The following is a 24,480-nucleotide window of genomic DNA, read 5'->3' on the forward strand; positions in this document are numbered from 1 at the left end:
GGGTCAAATATCAGAATTGTAGCTGTACAGTACAGCTGTTGGTCAGTGGCACAGCAGTTTTATTGCCCCCAGCCATTTTGAGCACAGAACTGCTCCTCCATACTGCCTCAAGCCTATTCCCCACGAAAATGGCAGCAACTGGCAATGGCAATAGAAAGAGAACTGCACCATAACAACAAACCAAGGTCTACAGCTGCACCCTGAGCCAGGCGCGATAAGGTGGCGGCCATCTTGGAATGGCTCTGACCTGCTATTGTAGTCAATGAAAGACTTGGAATTGAAAAAGCACTGGGATTTACTTCTTACTTACGACCTAGCCAATTTCTTAATATTTATTTCCTATAAGGATACTATCCAAATGATCACGGACATAAGGAAATCAATGACAAAAACACCAACAGGGACTACAGTAAAAAGCGTAGATGTTTTGGGAAAGGCAGTGGATTGCAGTATTCATCAAAGAGGGTGTCACTACTACAGTACCACCCTGGAGTAGTGTATATGGGTCTCAATCTCTCAATCAAACTTCTCAATCTCCACTGCTGCCCTACCCTCTAAGACAGCCTCCTCCGACCATCGCAAGTACTTTTGAGCCTCTGCCCCAACGCTTAGACAGTCAGCTCCTTCAAGGCAGTCCTCCAGGGGACACATGCTGCTGTGATGTGGTTCTCTGCCACTAAAAGACCAAGTCAGTCACTATAGCTTCCCTCGCTTGGTAGGCGTAGACCCTTTCCCTTGCTGCTTAGTGACCCATTTCGTTCCTATAGTGCCCAACCTTAGCCAACAGGGCAGGTCCTGGCCTAACCGCGACTGGAGAAAACTCATATACCCTGGTTTACCCCCACCAACCTCTCCACAACCGCTGCAAAAACCTTCAAGCACTCCACCCTGAAAAATCACCATGAGACATTGATCTCTGACCTGCGTTACAGCGCGGACAACGGCATAGTCATTAATTACCTCGTTTTCTACTCCAGAAGGACGCCCTCTTGGCGGAATACCTTTGCGCACCTCTCAATGTACGCGCACCCAGGAACATTCCATATGGCACTAAGCTCACAATAGCTCCCTCCTCAACCCTGCGAGCCGACCTCACCATCACCCTAATAATAAATAAATAAATAAAAATAAATTTGCAGACCTTTTTACCCTCCTCAGAAACCATGTGCACGACACTGGCTGGGCAACCAACACCCGGTTCGACGACCCTCCAACCAGCCTGCCTATCATGACTATCCTCCCACAAACCACCTCCCTAAGGGTTTCCAACCGAGTTCATCCTAACCACTCTAGCTCATCTCCCGGCCTTGCTAACACAATCGTCCCGAGACCTTTGGTCTCCTCCCCACTAGCTCCTCACTCTGACTCTGAGACTGCTAAGCCTCCAAAGACCTATGATACAGGTGGAGATAGCCCTGCTAGCCCCAAATCACCCCTCCTAGTTCCTAACACAGTTTATCCTAACACCTCTAGCACGTCTCCCGGCCTTGCCAACAGAATTGGCCCTTGACCTCTGGTCCCCGCCAGCTCCCCAACCCAACCGTGAGACTGAGATGCCTACGACACAGGTCAAGCTAGCCCTTCTATCCTATCCCGTATGCATGACGATAGAACTGCTCCTGAACCCCAGCCCCCCTGTCCTTTAGCGCCTCCCTCCCATATGGATATCAAAACTGTGCACTCCAGAGCTGCCAAAATAATTCAGAGCGTCCATTTCTCCATTCTGGATCTAATGAACCTCCTTCACCTCACCAAACTCTCCTTCCTTAACCTCAAGCCCCTGCTGAACTCTCCCTCTCCTCTTATCACAGAGCTCCCCAAACACCCACTACCTCTATCCCTGAAACACCTTCGCCCTCACACGCTGCTAAAAGAAATTGAAAAAGAAAAACTGTTGGTTTTGAGATCCTTCCTAATTGAGCAGCGTTTCACTTTTGCAAATCGGCTGTGCCGTACTTACAATATCAGATTACCTGGCACCTCTGGCTGAATGTGTTTGTTCCTCGCTTCCTGTTGCTGGAGGGTGTTTGTTCCTCACTTCCTGTTGCTCAATGGTGGCTGATGTATAGCCCTAGGAGCGAAAAAGCCTAGTGCGCTAACTAAAAGGACACTACCTCTTCCTAACTCTTTAAACTATCCAAGCGTAAAGTGTGGACCTTTAGCACTACAAAAATGGCTACCCATTACTTGACAACCCAACACACAATGAAAGACCTACAGTGGACCATTATCGAATAACTGAACAGTGAGCATGGTCTTCTCGAGTAGGAACAGCGGTAGGTGTTCCGCTTGGGAACACACATTACAGGTCTGAACGATGACATCCCCTGGGGACAATCTCAGCTTATTGGTATCTTTTTGTCACTATCTATGGGAAGAGAAAACTACTGCAAATACACTGCATAGAATCTCTTGAAACGACTGGGCAGAACCTTTAGGTTAGCCATCCTTCTATTAACACTTGGGGCCAGCAGAAAAACATCCCTGAAATAATGTTGCCTATACATCACACTGTGGAATTTAATGTTCTGCCACACGTTTTTCCAATCCTATTCACTTTTGCCATCTTGAGCTCACCCTTCTGTAGAGAGGTGTCATTACCACTATATGTCCTCTACATAAAAGTCTTTTGATGCAACTTTTTGCTGTGCATATTATGAAACATGAAAAAAACACTTTGGAGCAAACCGCATGTTTCACTGCACACTCCCTTGGTACAATGTCTACCATAAACGCGATTACATGTACCATTCGTAAATAGTTGCCCAGACCTGGTTTACTTTATTTTTAATATTATTATTATTTTTTTCATTATCCGGCTGGGCCACATTTTACGCTTGGATAGTTTAAAGAGTTAGGAAGAGGTAGTGTCCTTTTAGTTAGCGCACTAGTCTTTTTCGCTCCTAGGGCTATACATCAGCCACCATTGAGCAACAGGAAGTGAGGAACAAACACTCGCGAGCAACAGGAAGCGAGGAACAAACACATTCAGCTGGAGGTGCCATTCTAGGTCACCATCTTGGATTTTCTGACGGTCTAGTGTTTGTACCAATTAGTGCAGTTTTTTGGCAGCAAAACTTCCAATTATGCTCAGTATTTAAGGACACTGCCCACACTAACTCAGTGTTCCACGGAGATGCGGCGAGGCAGTATCCTGGTGAGGAAGTAACCTTGATATTGTAAGTAAGGCACAGCCGATTTGCAACAGTGAAATGCTGTTCAATTAGGAAGAATCTCAAAACCAACCGTTTTTCTTTTTCTTTTCCAATTTCTTTTAACAGTGTATGACTATATGTACACCTTCCCTCCCGTTTTGCAGGCTCATGGGGCATTATATGGGCGATATGAGAGTACGTGAACAGTCTACATTTTGGAGGCTTATTTATCTGTCACCTAACTGTTTTTTGAAGGAGAGATACATTTAACAGATACTCTCAGTTATACTTATCATATGGATACGCACACCACTCGGTCCTTAGATATAGAGTGTCTGTTTTATGTTTTGTGTATATGTTTTTGTATATGTTTTTGTGTTGTTCCATCTCGCTGGCATAACACAGCACTGATTACCAATTATAATGGATAAAGATAAGAAAAATATATCATAGAAATATATCACTTTTCTTTACAGGTCAACACCACATATGGTGCAGTTTGGATGTGTTATCTTATTTTAACTCTGTTTTAATTCTTCCAGAACCTATTCAGCAACATACCTACAGGGGTATAGTATACTGTGCATGTTAAATTTATGTGCACCACTTAGTAGGTATTGTATCTAAATACACAGTTGTTTTGATTTAAGTGTTGAAGGGATCTCTTATAGGTCCTGATGAGAAGCCAGGGGAGGGCTTCGAAACATGTTGACACAGGAGAGGTTGCTCATTAAAGCATAGTATCTCCATCTCATTCCCCACTTTTAACGATACCAGCTCAAAGGAACATTAACATTTTGTTTTTTCCACTGAGCCAGGTATTTTTTTATTTTTTACCATTCACTCACTTCTGACCCAACCACTCACACTCCTACACCACACATAGGGGCAGATTAGGATACCGTTTTTTCCGTATCCTCCGGGCCGGCGGAAGCCACCGCCGGCCCGGAGGATACGAAAAAACCGCAGCGGACCCACCAAAGACCCACCGCCACATTAGGATGGCTGGTGGGTCCAGGTTTACGTCCGCAGCTTTTCCGCCGCGGTTGGCTTACAACTGCGGCGGAAAAGCCCTAATATGGTGGCGGTGTCTCTCAGACACCGCCAGCCATATTACGATGCCCAAAAAGAAATGCTTTTCCACAGCGGGGTGCCTGCCGCTTTCTGCATACAAATGCAATGTATGCATTTTTAACATTGAAGCTTGATGCTGCACCCGCCGCAATGTTAAAAATAGAGGATGTGACCGCCAGGGTGGCGGTCACATCCTAATTGGACAGGAGGAAACTCCGCAGGTCATGCGGAGGCTCCCTCCTCCTCGATGGTCGCGGACGGACTAAAGTCCGTCCGCGATCATAATGAGCCCCTTAGTATTGTTTTTCATAACCAGTGCTCCCACGTATTCGTAGGTCGTAGCTCGCCTCGTCCCGCAGCAGGGCGGGAAGACCACGATGATGAAGTATGCCACCAAGGGTCCTTTTGGTGGGTGAGGGGTATTTAAACAAAGCGGTGTGCTTTCTTTCATTGAAAGTGGCCTAAATTACACAGCACAGTAAGGGATGAGAACTGTTGTTCTTTATTGTTTTCAACCATGATGAAAAACCTCTCATACTGACTGCGTATGTGTCGGGTCCATGCATAGCAGATGGACTAATTACATATTTTGGTATTTTGCAGTAAAACTAAAATGAATCAATTTGAGTACTTTTTGAACTGGAATAAATTAGAGAGAAACAACAGAAATCATTTACATTTAATGGAACAATATTATATTAGTCTTACAGTCCATAACATTCCTTTTTAGAGTAAGATTAAATAGAAATATGAATATATTTAAGGCGTGGTTGAAGATGTGATTCGAGCAAGATTACTTGAAAGCAAATAAACTTCCCCTTCACTTATGTGCCTTTTAAATTATGTGTGTATATAGGGAATTAAGGAATACATTATTAAAACGATTAACCTCTAAACATGTAAATGGGTAACAGCCATGCAAACTGTAACATACACACCAAAATCACATTTTCTAATTCTGTTTATGCTAGGTCCTCCTGTGGCATGTGGAATAAGTTCATCATCTTCCTTAAATTCTTTCCATTTTCTTTTCCCATATTTTTTCTATAAGGAAGTGTCTTCCAATGAATTCATAACATCTTTCGTAGGATAACTATTACAATTTATCTAAAATAATATAATGTTGCTTTATGTTTTGTCCCCATTTTTAAATATTGACAATTATAGGTTATTTCCTGTGAAGTTCTGGCACTTATGAGTTAAAATGAATCAGGGGCTACTATTTTATTAGTTGATATTAGTACCTAGCCTTCTTTGTACGGTGAGCAAAACACATTTCCTTGAAAAAATTGGGCAAGACTAACACGAGAAAATGGGGACAAGGGAGACAAAGCAATGGCAAGGAGAAAAGGTAAGGAGAAAAATAAGGATGTATAGTGGTAATGAGGAAGAGTTTAGGCTGTGTTATTTGAACTACAGTATAGGGTATAAATAGGCATAGATGTACTTGGGTAAAGTTTGGACATAGGGCCATGGAAATGAGAAGGAGCTCTAATACTACGATATACACATGATAAATATATTACGGTACAGGTAGGATTAGAGGTATTAGGGTATAAGTAATAGAAATGAAAAATGGGGTATGTGATGATACTGATACTAGTGTCTAGAGAGGATTGATGTACTATTGTAAAACTAGGGGTAGTGATAATGAGTATGGGTATGGGAACTACAATATAAGCAGGTGCTAAGGAAGATAGAACATTGTGAGAGCCAGTGTACTAGTTTACTGGTATTAGTAAGTCTAATAATAAAGGCTATAAGTAGGAGTAGAGCTACTATGACATTGTTATTAGCAGAAGTACAAGGGTATTGATATATGTACAGGTTCTTAGATGAAGACATGATTCGAGAACAAGGGTAAAGAAAAATAATGGCGTAGGAGGAGAGGAACCAGGGATAAAGACAGGAAGGAAGAAAAACGAGGAGATGGTAAGGTTTAAAAAGGAAGGTAAACAAAGGAGGGAAGCAGGAGGCTACATTGATTCCCCTCATAAAAGAGTAACAAGACATCTATGTCCTCCTTGAAAAAGGAGAGTGACTGTTGGGAATTTTGTACTTATTAAGGACATTTATCCTGATGGATACGGCGCTCTGTTATTGTTATTCATTTGAAAAAAAAATAAGGAAACAAGTTCATGGAGTAGGTTTCTCCAGAACAGGTTTTCTTAAATACATTTTACTCTAGAACCACAAATAGCCATTTGCAACCTTTCAATTAACAATGAGACCACGTCTGCTGCTTATAAGTGATTTTTGGTTAGTTGTGCCTGCTGGTGGGGCATTAGGGAGCCTTTCATTGCCTGTCTATAGAACTGGCCTTGCCTGCTAATGAAGAGGTATACATCTAAACACTACAAGAAACAATCTTCTCAGCTGCTGTTTATAGCCTTTAATTAGCACATTATTGTGATTTGTGATACCTTGGCTTCCAAACTAGTTGGGTAATGATAAGCTGTGAATTGTACTGACGATTTTCTCACCTTCCTCCTCTACTTTTTAAATTAAGATCACCCCAGTCAATGATGAACCACCAGAGCTACATGGAAAATTAAAATCGGGCCTTGAGTGTCCAGAAGGGGGACGTGTCCTCATCACAGCTGAATATCTCTATGCGACTGATGCAGACAGTGATGATGCCAAGCTGACATATATGATTGCTCGCGCCCCAGTGTACGGGATGGTGCAGAAATCAGGCATGATGGCTGACAAATTTTCTCAGCTCGATGTTACTCAAGGATTAATTTCTTATGTCCACACTGGTAAATATTAATTTTACCATAATTCTGTAATGACCTTGCTAGTGTGATCAATGATGATTCATTTTTGTCTATTTTTACAAAGGATTTTTTAACATTAGGGAACTTATGTTTTCCGGATTGCTATGTCTCTTTAAACAATTTAAAAAGTGATAACAGGAGAGTGACATAGTGGTAAATTGATCAATTGTTTAACTTCTGAAAAATATCCTCACGAATTAATTTATTTTTAAATGTGTAAGTCTTACAATCTTGGATGTGGTGTATTGTGAGATTTGTCACTTGGCTGTTGAAATGTAAATGTGCTTTTGGATATTCCTTCAGTGCTCCTGTGACAACAAATGGGTTCTCTCGGCAGTGTGTATTGATAACAGATCAAACACTGAACAAAACCTTTTTTTCCAGTGAGTAACAGCAATGGAGGATGAACACCTTCGAAGATTTTAGCTAGGGAAGCAATTGTGACAAGTGATCATCTATCAAAGATGCACCATATTTGGTTTGTTTGTGTGGACTTTCCCACATGAGAAATGTTGCAGCACATCTGTGAATTATCATCTATACAACATAGGTGTCCTAGAGAAGGCACTAAATGAAGAGACAAAAGAAATAAATGTATAAATTGGCCTATGTGTCAGGAAGACAAGCAACAGAGAAAATCACATGCAAGAACTTCCAGCTCCAAACTGACCTGGCATTTACTTCCCCCACCCATTTATCCCCTCTCCACGCACTCTGCACACAATAAGGATGAAATCTGGCTGGTGGTTCAGTTTCTTTCAAAAATATCCATTGGTTCTAAGCTCACTGTTGGGTCAAATTTCAACAGTGTCAATAGTATTCGAGCATCACCGTGATCAACCATAACACCTGCGTACATGGTTGTAAAATACCAAATAAAATTAGAACCACAGGAAAGTATTTCAGAAAGCTCACATCAAAGATCCAAATACACTTATGGGTAATATAGTCTATAATAATTAAATGTGAATCCAGCAGTTCGATCAGTATCATGCTACAACTCCTAAGAGTATCCACTGCAATGGCAGCAAGGTGATCACAACCACAGAAAAGAGTGAAGTTAAATAAGGCAACAAATGACTTGCATTATATCACTTCATTAGCTACTAAATCTAGCAGAAATCAGTGCTTGGGCAGATGTGTATTGTCCATTAATCACATCTGTACAATTGTTCTCTCAGCCTTTTCAACAGTGCATTTAGGACAAGTAGTGAGAAGGTTCTATTAGTTACTCGAATACAAATGAGCCTTTTATGTGCATCCAGTGTTTCGAATAAGGGTGAATATCAAACCATCCACATATCTTTCCATACATTTATTTTCAAATAGATTTGACTTAGCCAGTGCCAAGTAAGATGTTTCATCTTGGACTGAGTATTGAATGATGCTGCTCTGTGTACTTCCATGTATATACTTATTCGCGCTGGTGGCAGTATTCCAGTTGTTTAACTTATCACACATTTATTGCTAATTACATTGTTTATTTGTCTTTTTTTATTGTTTTATTGTGTTTTCCCCCTCATAATGTTTTTCAGAAGTAACATTTAATGGTTACTACAGGAGAGTTAACACAATGAACAAGTTCAAACCAACAGCCTGGCGTAGACCAGGGCAGCACAAAGAAATTGTATTCAGCACAGGCATGAACTGTGACAGTTTGTGCCATCGCTCTAGAGAAGGCAAGCTTATACCTCTAGAAGTTGGATACCAGCGCACAAAAAACTTCAAGGGTCACATCCCCACTACTCAAAACATCAAGCCCAGGTGGAATGTCATGGCTGCTATTCCAGATCTCAATCTAGAAGCTTCAGCTTGTAGGCCTAGTCTGTCGGGGGTTCCAGCAGTGGACAGCCAATGCTTTACGCAGTGGATTTCCACTCTTTGCATCCCCTGGTCCACAAAACAACCGACTGTCTAAAAAACCCTCCGCTCCTTGGTACACCCAAAACCTGAAAGGAATTCACAGCCACTCCAGAAACCTGGAATGTAGATGGCGACAAATATATTAACAAGCTGAACTAACCAAATTTAAAGCCGCTCTTAAAAACTACCATCAACAAATTAAAACAGCCAAGAAATCATACATTACCAAAATGCTTAAACTGGATAACTCAAACTAAAAAATGATCTTAAAGATAGTCATCTCCTTCATCAATCCCACATCCCTTAAACAAAAGTTCCCCCATCACAGTCCCTCTGTGACCGCATAGCGGATATTTTGAACAGAAGGTCCAGTCACTACATCAAGACTTCCCAGTACCCCCGTCCCCTCCACTAACGCAAATATCAAGTTAGGAAACAACAGACCATCCCTTCGAGCTTTTCAAGCTATTAGCCTAGACCAATATCACCATGCCATATTTGCTGTAAAATCAGGTTCTCAGTTTGACCCTTGCCCCACCTTAATCATACATGCTATAATAGATACTGTTAATACAGTCATCAACAACATAATAAATGCCTCTCTGTAACTAGCTGAAGTTCCCAATGAATGGAAACTTGCCTTGGTCAAACCTCTCCAAAAGAAACAACTTGCCGATCCCTCCACCCTCACCAATCTTAAACCCATCTCCCTACTCCCATGTCTTAGTAAGATCACTGAAAAACTAGTTAACTTCCAGCTCATGACTTACCTGGAAGTAGCAAATATCTTACACTCCAATCAATCAGGATTCAGGCCTCTGCACTCCACGGAATCAGCCCTCCTGTATGCTGATGAATCCCTTAAAGCCGTCCTTGACCAGCGAAAGAATGATGTGTTGGTCTTATTAGACCTATCTGCTGCATTTGATAGGGATTCACATGCCATTCTCTTGGACTGTCATGAATCCCCCAGGATCGCTCATCTCGCCCTAGCATAGCTAAAATCGTTACTTTAAAACCACAGAAAAGTCATCACCCTTGGTCAATACTGGTCAACAGAAAAACCTCTGCTCTCCGGGGTCCATCCTCAGCCCAGTGCTTTATAATGCCCCACTGATCAGTCTGATATCATCCTTCAACATTGAGACCACCTCATATGCGGACGACATGCAGCTAATCCTGGACTTAGATAAAGATACCACACGGGCAGAGGAAAATCTCCATCAATGCCACCCAGCGGTCTTTCACTGGATGAAAGCCAACCACCTAAAATGTATTTCAGTAAAAACAGAAATCATGCCATTGGGGAAAGGGAATATGTTTTCTCCTAGTCTATGGTGGCCTTCTGACAACCCTTCTCCCTCCAACACAGTAACGGTAGCCAAGAATCTGGGGGTCAAATTTGACTCAGCACTCTCCTTCCACCAGCAATCCTTAGCAGTGGCTGGTACTTGCTTCTATTTGATAAAATCACTTAAAAAGTTCTTTGATTTACTTCCCAGTACGGCGAGACAGGCAGTCACAGTGGCACTAATAACATCCAGACAGGGCTACTGCAACAGCCTCTATACAGGAGCAAACAAGTCGGTCATACACAAACTACAGATGTTACAACATGCAGCAGCCTGACTAGTACTAAGATGGCCCAGGGTCATTAGCAGCTGCTGCTTTGGAAGCACTACATTGGCTACTATATCCACAAAACAATTCTGTTCAAGATTCTGATAATTACCTTTAGATTCTTTCATTCCTAAGGCCCCACTACCGTCGGCCCATATTTGCACGATATGTACCACACCATACTCTCAAATCATTTAGTGCAAATCTACTAAAACCCCTGGCTTTCATATGTGTCTCTAAAGGGGGAAATAATTTGCAGTCCTTAGATCCAAGGCCTGAAACCAACTTCCAACAACCTTCGCCTCATCCAATCAGAAACCCTTTTCAGGAAGGCCCTGAAAACTTGGATTTTTACGGCCTCAGATGCACTATGCAGAGGGCTCATCTAATACCATCTGTTTATCCTCAGTTACCCTGCCTGTCAAAGTGATCCGCTTAGCGCCATGATGCTCCTTGGAGTGATAGATGCGCTCTACAAATTCATTTTACCATAATATAAAAAATGCATCCCTTTGCATGGGGTGCAGGGTGTTACTGTTGCCACCTGCAGTGGGGTGTTTGCTGGATGCTTGTGGTTGTCCCTCTGACAACCAAACTCCACTCTCTAGTGGTGCCATAGAGGGAGCTGCACTAACTGTACATCACTTCTATGTGAAATACCGTCAGTGCACAATACAACAGCTTCTTCACCTCTATACCCATGTATCTAATATGCCATGGTTACAAAGAACCCCCCCCATGCAACAAGAGTTTGCAGCCCTATCTATAATACAGATGAGTCATGTTTTCACAAGAAGCGGGCTTTGTCCATTGTGCCTTCAGGACCACTTTCTTTAATAGGGTCATTTAAGGTGCAATGGGCATAAGATTTAACTCCATGCCACATTGAGCATGTCCTCACGCCACCCAAGAGGGCCTCAGGTACACTTCTTTCTGCACACAAGCAAGGCATTACAACCTGCGCCCTTTGTGATAGCAGAGGCTTAGTGTTTTCTTGTTTCCACAATTATGTGTGCATGGGTAATATATTATTGTATCTCTCCTCTACTAAAGATAATCACTGCACACAGCCATGCTACAACTAGGTGAGTGGCTTGGTGGTCTGTATAGATTTTTCTCCGACCATACCTATGGCTAACAGGGCTGGACTGGTGGTAGCTGGCACCGGTCGTTTTCTCGGTGGGCTGGTTTTGGACTGGTGGGGCCGTTTTTGGAACATGGGGAGAGTTTTGTGACTGTGCTGCAATATCGGCCCCCTATAACAAAATGCCAAAAGCAGCAGCAGTGTTGCAGTGTTTGCCACCAGTGCCCTACCTCCCTGTTCCCCTCCCTTAGTGGCCGGTCTAACGTAATTGCTAGGGCTAGTTTGCATTCTCAGTCCGGCCATGATGGCTAATCTAAACCTGACTTTTGCTCAGCATGTGACTTGAGATTATTTTCGGATCATTTTTTTTTAGTACATTTTCACCAAAACACTGCGCAGTTGAATCAGTAAAATAATACAACCATACAGCAACCTATACATGGATATGGAGGCAAGACTATGGCAGATACAATTAACACAGCGCATCTGAGTGTAAGGAAATTGGGGGTAAGACAAATAAACTGAAAGTCCAAATGAGCACTGTATTGGGGAAAGTGATGAAAGTTAAGAGGGGCATGCTCGTGGATGCATTTAAATGTGATGAAAAGATATGAGAACATTCAAGGACCAAATGACAGCCAACAAAGAGAAGTCAAATAGACAGTAGTTATTAGTAGTAGATGGGCGATGAGGTGAACTTGGTGGATGCTAAAACCTGGAGCAGGAAGAGAGTAGGCAGGGAGTCCAACGCAGAGGGAAGTGTTGAGCAAGACAACCACAATTAGGCAGCCTGGGACAGTGCCATTGGAAGAATAAATAAATTGTAAATTGATACTTGTATAGCGCACTACTCATCCGCAAGGGTCTAAAGGCGCTTGTACGAATACTGCTGTGGAACCCATCCTGGCTTTCCCTGTGTGGTGTCCACTCCTGGGCACCCCCAAGGTGGAGGCCAGGCATCCTCAGCGTTGTGGGGGCCATTGTGGAGATTAAGCAAGCTATTGCCCAGAGTGGGACTCCATGATTGGAATAGGCACCAAGGCAAGAATTATCAGGTCCGTGGAATTTTGAGCCCAAGACCCGCCGAGGTGGGGAATTGAACCCTGGTCCGGGGATAAACCTCTGCAGCAGGGTCTGCCGCTCTAACCATTGAGCCACACTTCTCCACTTATAGGATAAATATAGAATAAATAACATAAGAAGGAAAGGGAGATGTGAGACAGAGTTGTTCTAAAAATTCCGCAATTAGAGACAGAAATGCCTGGATCAACTATGTTGAAAACCTCAGAGAATAAAGAGACGAATAATAAAAAGGTAGTTTATTATGCTGTGACAATGTTGTAGATTTAACAACTGAAAAAAGAAAATTATCCACGTAGTGAGCACAATGAAACTCAGACTGTTAATAGCAAAAAAGAGAGCGTTAACATGCAAATAGGAAGATACTTGATTAAGGGTGACTTGCTCAAAGTGTACAGGGATAGGACACATGCTATAGAATGCTTTAAAAAACAAGAAAATCCCAGTAACACAGGAGAGGTTAAAAAAGAGAACCAGAAAGGGCAGTAATAAAGGATCTACAGATAAAATGGGCGAGGAAAAAGCGGCTGTGGAATTGGGTTCATTCACCAAAGCCAGAAAATGAAAGACAGAGGCCAAGGGCATTGAAAGGAGTGTGAACAACTTGAGAAAGATATTGTCAGCTTCATAGGTAAAGAAAGTGGTGGAGACTGAGGCAGTGAAAGTAGCAATAAATGCGTGGTCTGGAGTGCAAGGTAACTGATCTGATTAAAGAGAGAGAAAATGCCAAAGATGGGGAAAAAGAGAGATAAATATGTGTTCAAAGTACTTTCTATGAATAAGTGCTACACCATAACAAGAGTAGATAAAGTAAAGGGTCTCAGGGTTCCTGAACACGTGTTATTTCTCCCCCTCTTCATTCAGTCTTTTGCATAGGATTTTCATGAAAGTGAGAATGCCAGTAAAAGTTAAGTCTGAGGAGGTTTACAAGGCAAAAAGAAAGACATTAAAATGTCCGTTGTAGAGGGGATATTTCATATCAACCTGTTTGGAAGGTATGTGATGAGTTGCTGTGGATGATGGTCTTCTTCTAAGGGGAGAAAAGTTGGTACCTCTGGTTGGTTTGAGGTGTATGTTGATTAAGGTGGCTCATGAGGGACACTTGGGAGCCACATTCACCAAACGACGGTTAAGACCAGCATTGTGGTGGTCTTCTATGTACAAGGAAGTTGATAATTTTATTGGAGAGTGTGTTCAGAAAAAGGTTTGGTAGTATGTAAACCTCCTTTGCAACCTATTGATTGCCCACCTTGAGCCTGGGAGAGATTGAGTATTGACATGGTAGGTCCTTTCATTAAGTTACCAAGTCAGTTTCATTTTGCGTTGGTGGCGGTTGATCTGTATTCCAAATTGCCAGAGGTAAAGTTTGTGGCAGAACCAAATGCAAAGGCGGTAAATGAGTTTTTGAAAGAAGTTTTCTTTTGGAAAGAATATCCACAATTTCATATTTCCGATAATGGTGTTTAAGAAGTGGGCAGCTTTCTGAAATGTAGTAATGTTTAACATTTAAAGACATCACTGTATCATCTCCAAAAGTAATGGTCAAGTCAAACAAATGAACCGGGTGCTAGTGCAATTGTGTTCAGTGGGCCCTTACCAACAGGTGTGTAGTGATTAATGTGTTGCAGTCTGTGTTATGGTTTTACCACACCAGTCCTTATTCATCTACCCGCGTATCTCCATTTGAGCTGTTGAGGGGTAGGAAATCTGCCACCAAGGTTAGTCCAAATTGGATGAGTAGATGGGTGAAAGTTGAACTGGAACTTAGTGATTGTGATGCAAGGGTCAAAAGGAACGTGAATTTAGCTAAATAAAAACAGAAAAAGGTATCTGACAATAGAAACTGTGTAAGGGGTTGTCACAATTTACGTTCCTGATATGGTGCATATTAAGAAAGGTGGATATGTGAGGAAGGGTGGAGAAAGGTTCAGTTGACTGTTTGTCATGGACAAAGTGTGCGGCACTGCGGTCAGAGTCATTGGTTCTAATTGGTGGAATGTAGCAAGAGTAGTCAAGTCCAAGGAAGTAGCCACCTCGGGAAGTTTAGGTGTGTCCAATGAGAACTGCGCGAGGAGAACAAGGAACAGGGAAGTATCAGAGAAATCCACGGCACTTGGATTGAGTGTTGTGAACAAGGGCGCTTGTGCAATACCAAGGGGCTGGGAAATTCCATTCTTGAAGTTTGTAGGAGCAGTCGAGTTAGACATGTTCCTCATAGGTTCAGGAAGTAGCATGGGGTTCATGATCCATTTGTTTTGGTTTATATGGCGTTTCTTTGGAATATTGATCATTTCTTGTAATTTTTATAATACTGCTGTGCTTTTATAATACTGCTGTAGACTGCTGTTTATTGGGTTATTTGCTTATTATTTTATGTGTTAGAATTTGTTATAATGCTGATGTAAACTGCTGTTTAGTTGTTTATTAATTTATCTTTACTATTACTTTTTTGGGTTGTGTTTTGTTACTATGTTTCCCAAGGGAAAAAGTAATGTAATGTTTGGTTTGATTAGCATTGTTGTGATGTCATGTATAGAATCTTTATATGCAAGACCTGGAATACTGTGTGAGGATCCTATGTCCGTTGGTGCGAGTAGCTATTGGTGGCTGCACAACGTATCTCACGTGACCGCTCTATACAATTAAACAAACTCACTCAAATATATATAACATTAATCTGTAGTGAGACACTTACCATACACTGCCAACAATTGTTTTGAAAACACTGAAAAGATGAACATAAGTGCAATTCCAGACATTTGTTCATTGTACTGTCGCCTTATAGCGCTGTGCATTTCACCTTTCCGCTTTACTACTTTCTTTGTTCAATACTCCAAGATGAAGGTAATCTGAAGCCAATGCTGTGTTCTGCACTTTCCTTCTACAGGAGGTGAAATAGGACACAGTCCTTGCACCGACACAGTGACTTTAATTGTCTCCGATGGAGAGGCGGGCACTGTAGACAGCTGTTGCATCGATGGACCACCCCCTCCTCCAGTGCCCCTCCATGCTAATCTCCCAGTGTACGATCTGAACATCACTGTCCTTCCGGTGAACAACCAACATCCAGTCATTACGATCGGTAAGTACCAACGACAAATGGCACCAATCCTATCAGAGCTTTGGATCTTGCAGAGCTGATCTGTGCGGACCAATCTGAGTATGGATGTAATGGCAAATATTGGTTTATGTGTTGCTTCCTCTGACATAGAGGAACAAAAGAGCATGTTAATACATTTTCTTTAAGGATGGAAAAGGAAGGTCCAAATGACATTACATTCATTTTGGGAAGAAAAAATTGTCACAGAACTCCCAGGCTCCCAAAGGAAACGAAGAGCAGGGCTACTTTCAAGGGATAATGAGAAACAGTATTTGGTAGAGGGGGGGGGTAAGCAGTAGAGGTGTTCATGCTAAGTCTGTTAGCCTTAAATGGCGACTCAAACCTTTTGCACTAACTGTTCGGTTGTATGTCATTTGTATGTGGTGCATCTAATACTAGAGTTGTTGAGCAGCACTCTTTCATTGCCCGAATGGTTGCAGGCTACACCCTTTACACCTAGCCAAACTAGTATTATGGGCTGACTGGAGCTGGCTTCGATGGTCAGAACAGTGGGCAATTGAAAGGATTGGAGTCAGTTATGCCCTAGAAAATGAAATGTGTATGTGTGTTATTATAGTAGCATATAGAAACAGACATCAACAAAGTCAATTGGACGAGGTATGTGTTTCTGATTTTAAAAAGTATTGTTAATTCTGAAGAAGGCATGACATGATGAATGAATTCTCATTCACATGCAAGAAAAAAAACAGTTATATACCTGCTGAGGAAAATGTCTGCTGACGCAATTAAAATAATAAATCAGCTGAACTAAATGCCTGAAGACAAACATTCTTCATGTGCAAGGAAGAACTAAATTAATATTGAGCCATCCGATATAAAACATCTGCAGACAAAAATTGGTGATCTTAAAGCTTTCTGACCTTGTCAAGGTGCAGTATAACCCACATGTCCCCTCATGCTAGGCTGATTTGCTGTGCAAAAGGAGATGTCCATCGGGGTGCAGCAGGTGATGAGGATGGCGCTTAAGGCTGGAGCAAGGAAGATCTTGAGGTTTTAGGTTGAATACAACTAGGGGTTCAGGTACCTCATCTAATTTTGTATAGCATAATCCTGTGGAATTACCCAAAAAGTATGCAACATTACCTGGAATTATGCAAAAAGAGTAATTCTGCTTTTGGTGCTATTTTCTTAGTATACAAATGCCCCCTTATGCCCGAAATGGATGCCAGGATGTATTTTCCTTTAAGAAATAGTGCTCAATGCAACAAAATATGACTAGCAAGCGTGAGCATCTGCTCATAGTCTCTAAATTTGCACTTGAACTAGGATTTTTCGCCAATTTACTCCCAGCATTTAGCTCTAGTTTCTTGGTGCAAAATGCAGTCTCATGTCCTAAATTGATGCGAGAATGCATTTTTGTGCTAAGAAAATATCGCTAAATGCAGTAGAGCTTAAACAGTAGAGCAAGCAGCCGCTTCAGTTCTGTAAATGAGCTCTTGTTGTAGCATTTGTTCCCCCCCCCCCCGAATTACTTTTAATTATGCAAACTGGCATAATCATGGAATTATCAGTATTTCTGTGCAAAAGAGTAAAGGGGAATTGCCAAAATTAACCAAGGAAGGGGGACTGTGGGCTTTATCGAGGTCCAGCATAGATGCCCAAATGAAGTCAAACAAAATAGGTATGCAGTTCCTAACAGGGCAAGGGGAGCAAGGTCAGCTAAGTGAGGGAATGCCTCACTTAATGGCGGGAGGAAAGGGGGTTTACTCCTTTTGGAATTAGGTCCCTGACACACCCAGCCAGCTGGTTATCATGCTTCATCATAGGGCTTGCTCCTCGTCAGGTCGGCCCTGCAATACATGATGGACTCCCTATGAGGGGCTCTTTGGTGAAGATCTTTTATTCCATGCGGTTTGGTGCTGTGGGTGCGAGGGGCCTAAAGGTGTAAATGTGTGGAGTGAGGGTCAATGGACGGTGCAGGGATTAAAACAGGATATGGAAGTCTAGACAGAACGATTTTAATGCACGGTCCATTGACCCTCACTCCACACAACTACACCTTTAGACCCCTTACACCCTCGGCACCAAACAACATGGAATAAAAGATGTCCACCAAAGAGCCCCTCATAGGGAGCCCGTCAGGTATTGCAGCGCTGACCTGACGAGGAGCAAGCCCTATGATGAAGCATGACACCCAGCTGGCTGGGTGTGTGAAGGCCCTAATTGCAAAAGGATGAATTGCCAAAATTACCATAATTAAAATTCTGTCCAAGCCTAGAAAAATCACTTTGCTGGTGCTGGCGAGGGATAGGGCAAGGGAAAAATGTTGGGTATATTATGTACTGTGGCTAGGAGATCTCATGGCCTGCTGGGCAGCACACATGATTATCCACTGCAGCAAGCCAGCCACCTCTATAGCTATGTGCAATCCTAGTTTTCATGAAGGCAAAACTCCCTGCATAAATTAGCAAAATGAAACATAGCAAGGAGGCAGTAAGAGTACTACAGGTCCAGTTCAGCACAACAGGAATGTATGATTTGAAGACAAAAGACCATTTAATTGGAATGGACTGGAAGTAATTCCAAGGTCAGTATCTTTCCATATTCCTGAACATGCCTCCCTTTCTAACAGAACTTTTTAGAGGGTGCTTCCTGAGCATTAAATAAACAGCAGTCTTAATCTCACATAACAATTTCTCATACTCTAAACTGGATCATAAGTACCACGGAGGCCACAATATAATCTCCAATATGCCACCCTCCCTCCCTCCCTACGTAGGTCTGAAGACAAACGTCTGTGTCTCTGTAGTCTGACCCATCCTCACGTGAATTCATCTGCAGTTAATCACAGCACTAACTCAAGTCTAAGGCCAACATGGAATAATTATCAAAGCAGACATAGCTTCCAGCCACTTCAAGTGCCCATTAAACCTGCACCGCCAGGCTCTGAAGGCAACCTTTCTAGCTCATTGCATAGACAAGACCACTAGACAAAACCATAGGCTGAGCATAGCGGGCACAGCAGGAAGTGAACATGCACATCCTAGGCATTTGCTGGAGTAAACCAAAATTGGAACTATGGCTGTCATTACCTATCTAATACTTTTGGATATATTAAACAAGATAACATTTACAAAAAAATGTAATCTGCTTTTTAGTGGTATTTGTGTACATTTTAATATTCTCACATTCCCCTACAAAACTTTACGTGAGTAGACATTACATGATTCAACACCTAGGAATTACTAAACATTCACAGCTGTGGTGCAATACACCCACTGAAGCATAGCTTGGATTCTGTGTGTTTTCATTGTAAGAACATCTATATGTTTACAGTGGCATCCAGTCACTACCCCTCGTGCAACCACCCACTCATAGAATCTCCCCAACCACACCCTCCAGATCCAAATAGAAGGAAGCCACATAGAGGACTTCCTCTTTTCACTAACTTCAAAACCATACCAACACCCATTATATGCGGTTGTCAAGAACTTGTTCTTGTAAAGGTCCATTGAATAACCTCTGAATTGCCTGAAGAAAGAGTTATTCCTCCCTGTAGCCATGGAGCTACCTCATACTTAGTAGTACATGTGAAAGGTATCACTTATCTCCTTGAGAGGGTCTCAAAAATGAGCAAAAAAGCACCAGTGGTAAAAGCATCCTTGAAAATCTTGTAGCTCATGATTATAGATGGAAATTAATGTAGAGAAACAGGCCTCAAAAAATGTACTTGCTATGGCGAGTCAGATTGGATCAGGGCGAGCTATTTTTAGAGCCTACTCACCCTTTCTGGCGAGCTGACAAATGAACAACTGTTCTGTTCACTCACACAGTGAATGAGCAGTAAGGATGCCTTTAAATCTTGTTTTTTGTCTTGTCACATTTAGTCTGCGTTCAGAGGCAAAGTTCAGAATTCAGTTTGTGTTCCTACATTTGCGTTTCTTTCTCTGACTGTGAAGTTAGGGGTTTTGTAAAGTGAAATGTGTGACAATCGTGCTGTGCAAAGCATGTAAAATGAAAGGCTGTAAGATGTCAGGCTTTTTTCTAGAAAAACATTGAAATAGCTAATAAGTGAACTGTACAAACATTTCAAAATATATTTCAGTAGTTATGAAGGTATATTTTTGTATTTCTGAGTGGTTAAAAAATACTTTCATAGGATGAAAACAAATCAGAACACTTTACCTGGTGATATGCAAATGCTAAATATTTTTGCTAAACCCAATTTCCAGACATTGTTTGCACGCTCTATAGTATTATCAGTAAAACTGCATTTTAGTGGGATAGTTTGTAGAAATTTATTTATTTATTTTTAAGTTTTATAGAGCGCGTAGTCACCCAGTGGGTATCCCAGCGCTAAAACCTTGTTACTCGTGAAAGGGAAAGGACAGGAAAGGTGCCAATTTAGGGGAAGAGAAGAGTTTTAAGGGTTTTTCTGAACCGGAGGAGGTTGGGTTCTGTTCTGAGGTTCAGAGGGAGTGCATTCCACTTAATACCAGTGTTTACCGAGAAGCGACGGCCACCTATGCGGGCCTTTTTCACCTTGGGGATCGTGATAAGGTTTCCGTGCTCCGAGCGGAGCGCTCTAGTAGGTCTGTAGGGGGTGATCCAGTTGTTTAGTATGGGGGGGCCGGTGTTGTGAAGAACCTTGTGGGCAAGACAGAGGGCCTTGAAAGTGACCCTTTCCCTAATCGGGAGCCAGTGCAGCTTCCTAAGAGCGGGCTTGGCAGATGATCTGGCCGGAGTGTTTGTTAGGAGTCGAGCGGCGGCGTTTTGCGCTTTTTGCAGAGTTTGAAGGGTGGATTCCGGGGCGCCCAAGTAGATGGCATTGCTGTAGTCCAGCCTAGATAGAATTAAGCCCTGGATCAGCATGAGGCGCGACTGGAAAGGTAGAAGTGGAATTACTTTCCTGCAAGATTTAAGTAAACCGTAGCAGGTGCCGGCCGTCTTTCTGGCCTGGGTCCGGAAGGTAAGGTCAGTCTCCAGCCACACTCCGAGACTCTGAGCTGTCTGTAAATGACAGTGCACAACCACATCATGCTTTAGTAATATATTTATTAAAACTGAGTTTAAAAAAAATTGCACTAAAAAAATATTCCTGCCCCACACTTATGACAATGCTATTAGTGAACTAATAGGCAGGTTAGGGGTCATGTCTACCCTATATGAGGGCATGGTTATTATTACACATGAAGCAAACGTTTAGTCTATTGAAAAAAAAAGGAGTTTTTTTACAGCAGAAATGTTGAACTCATATAGTTGAAGATTCTCATATCTCTTATAATGTAGAAAAGGGAAATAGATGCCTCGGACCACACAATTTGAGACCAGTATATGTCTCAAGTACATTTCAAGTGAGATCGAGTAGACTATTCAAGTTACTAGACCTGCAGGTCTAGTAACATTATTATGATTTTTAAAGGCCTGGGAAGAATTGCAAGGCACCAAACTCTGCATGGTATTAGACAAAGGGAAGCACCACAAAAGAAGGATTCATTATAATTCAGACAGAATCAGCAGATAGAAAGAATACAAAATCTGGGGCAAATATTGTAGCAAATGACCAGTAAATAAAATGAAAAATAAGGGAACAAATGTGTTGTGATGCATTCATCACTTGTAGAATGCTCTTTATATAAGATTAAACAGGAACTGCCAACATAGGAGAAACCCTGCTTCCCTCTTCAATTGGGAAGCTTGAAAAGGTTTCCCTGAATACACCATCATCTTGGAAAACACAGATTATAAGGCTTTTCCGTGTCTCCTTCCTGAAACTCCTGGTGTTAATTAGACCTACACATACTCTGCTGCTGCCCTTTCCCCCATACACCTCAAGGAACACCCCAAATGTAACAGTAAGTGTGAAAAGGTGGTGTGCTATGTACAGGGGGCGCGTCTAAGCATGCGCTGAACATGGTGCTCAACCACACGATGCCCTGCCGGGCATGAAGAATACAGCCTGCATGCCTGTAACATCTAGTAAGATCTTAACACAACACGCATTCTCTGTATGGATGTAATGCCATGCCTAATTCTGAAGTTTGTCATGATGTTGTTGGAGGAACTAATATATTAGCAAGCCAGCACAGACAGAGGAAAGATCTTCCAAAGAACACTCACTACAAGAATAACAAGTGGATCAGAAATTTAAGACAGCCTCGACATTTTCAAGAATGAAACAATTATTAGACCTTGTACTCTGAGCTTCAACCAAACTGATGGATGCTCAGATGGAACTCAATTATATGGCTTCTGTTGAGACAAGTGAAAAACTGGGTGATTCTTCCAAGTACAAAGCAATTATTTGTTTTTTCCCAATACAGTGACTCACTGATAATCTGCGAACCCTCACACAAGTAAGTGACTGACACCACAGAAATGTTTCTTCAGTGACAGTCACTCACAGGCATCTAATAGCCTGCAACATTCAATGGAAAGAAATCTGGTATGCAATTAGGGTGATTTTTCAAAAATATTATTCTAGAATTATTGTCCAATCCAAAGATATTTTGGGGATAGTTAAGAAATCTTTATCAATAACTCTTTGAAGCCCCGAACAACATCCTAATCATTACCTAAATATTTGTTGAATGGATTCACACCATACCAAGACCTATTTTGCGATCGTTCTTTCACTCCAGTTTGGTGAAATTTCCTTTAGACAATTCTTATGGGGCTTAAAAAGGGAAAACGATTTTCTATTCACACTTTGCCCCCCTTTGCAAGTCACCAAAGTCAGTGTGATTATTTAAATGCTACAGGGATGTGTCTGTGGTCGGCATGTATCAATGCTGAACATACTGTAGTCTCAGAGGAGTGTGCATGGACACGTGTCCAAGTGCCAGTTGAGTGTGCTTTGCATCAGTGTGTGAATTGTGCGCAAACGTGTTTGGTCATCCTTGCCGTCCTTTATCCTATTTTCACATGTACATTTTAATAGATTTGCTCTGAACGGAGTTTTGCTGTTACTTTAGCGTCCACTGCACGTGTGTTGCATGAACAAGGTAGACGTTCTCAATCAATACAACAATTGTTTAAAGTTTTATATTTATTTAAAAGGTTGGAATGTTTGAGACCCACCCATGTTTCAAGACATCTATATGCATGTAAGCATTTTGTGAAATTTGGTCCGCGTTTTGGCTTATTTCACTTTATATATTACTAGCAGCCCGTCCCGACGTTTTCCGGGTATGAATTGCTGCCGGCCAGTAGTATATTGTTTTGTAGGATTTCGTTTTGATAGCATTTCTTATCTGTGACAGGCCTGTGAAACGCTCCGATTCACAGTGCACTGCCGATGCACTTAAGAGTGCACGTTCAGTAGTGTGTGAACTCGAGTTTCCCTACTTTATTTTTCCTTGCAATATTATATAGCGCAAACTTGACAACATGGCATGAGCACAATTTACATTACATAAGAACACATTCATTTGTAGTAGGCACAGGATGTTGAGCTGATGCCGAGATTCAAACATAGCTCCCCAGCTCTAAAGTTCGCAATTCTAGAACTTGTGGCGGGAGGTGTGTCTAAAAGTGTATGTCGGTGCTGGCCATCAATGAGAGAGACCGGTGCATTTTTCAAATCGGTGGTGAAAAAATAGGAGTATGTTGCTGGTGGTGTGGGCTGCAGTGTCACCAATGTACCCACTGGGGGAGGGTAAACAACCATTATTCCGCAACTTTCTTTCCGCATACCATCACTCCGCATACTCTCATTACGAAAGTACCATGACTCCTCAATGCCATTATAACGCATGGCCTTACATTTCATATGCTTTTACCACGCATACATTTACAACGAAATTCGTTGTAAATGCATGAATGGTGAAAGCATTTATTTTTTAATGTTTGGATAAGGTAAGTATGGGTATAGGGGTATATGTTTTGGGGTACTGAGGTATATGTTTTGGGGTGTTTGGGTATTTTAAGGGTTCAGATATAATTTTGGGTTATGGGGTAGAGGGGTAGTTTTAGGGTTTAGGGATAGGAATGGGTTTTGGGGTATAGGGGTATTTTTAGGGTTCAGGGCTAGGTTTGGGTTTTGGGGTACAGGGGTATTTTAAGGGTTCAGGGCTAGGTTTGGGTTTTGGGGTACAGGGGTATTTTAGGGTTCAGCTGTAGGTTTGGGTTTTGGGGTACAGGGGTATTTTTAGGGTACACGGCTAGGTTTGGGTTTTGGGGTACAGGGGTATTTTTAGGGTTCAGGGCTAGGTTTGGGTTTTGGGGTACAGGGGTGTTTTTAGGGTTTAGGGATAGGTTTGGGTTTTGGGGTACAGGGGTGTTTTTAGGGTTTAGGGATAGGTTTGGGTTTTGGGGTACAGGGTATATTTATAGGGTTAAGATGGGTTAGTGTTTAAGGGTGTTAGAGTATTTTAAGGAGTAAGGGTGGGTTATGATTATGGGGTGCAGGGGTATTTAAAGGGAGCAGTGTGGACACCCGGAGCTGTAATGTTTTTTTCCCTGTAATCCCGCGCCCCGCACACGACCACGCCCCCAGCACACGATATGAGACATGGCATGAAGGGCGGAACGCAAAAACAACAGTTGATGGACAGAATGTAGAACAATGTCATACATTCACCCCAGTACAGAGATCTGGGCATAAATCCATTGTTTTGTTTGCACTCCACACCACCCCAGTTCAGACATTGCCATATGCAAATCAGCCTTGACCCTGTGCCTCATGGGAACAGTCCAGCCCGAACTGCCAAACCATGTCTTTCCTGGACCGGAATGAAGCATTCTAGGACCGGTTTCTGGCTA

At 42.1% G+C, this 24,480-nt stretch overlaps 1 protein-coding gene across 1 annotated transcript in view; it reads left to right on the forward strand.

The window, feature by feature from the left end:
• Window positions 1-24,480, forward strand: part of LOC144798715 (FRAS1-related extracellular matrix protein 1-like) — a 1,110,445-nt gene that overhangs the window by 370,667 nt on the left and 715,298 nt on the right. The window contains exons 16-17 of the mRNA XM_078669731.1: window positions 6,739-6,991; window positions 15,544-15,738. Of these exons, the coding sequence (XP_078525857.1) occupies window positions 6,739-6,991; window positions 15,544-15,738 (448 nt within the window). The remainder of the gene's footprint in view (window positions 1-6,738; window positions 6,992-15,543; window positions 15,739-24,480) is intronic.

Source organism: Lissotriton helveticus, chromosome 1_2, assembly GCF_964261635.1.
Source record: "Lissotriton helveticus chromosome 1_2, aLisHel1.1, whole genome shotgun sequence".
NCBI classification, from domain to species: domain Eukaryota; kingdom Metazoa; phylum Chordata; class Amphibia; order Caudata; family Salamandridae; genus Lissotriton; species Lissotriton helveticus.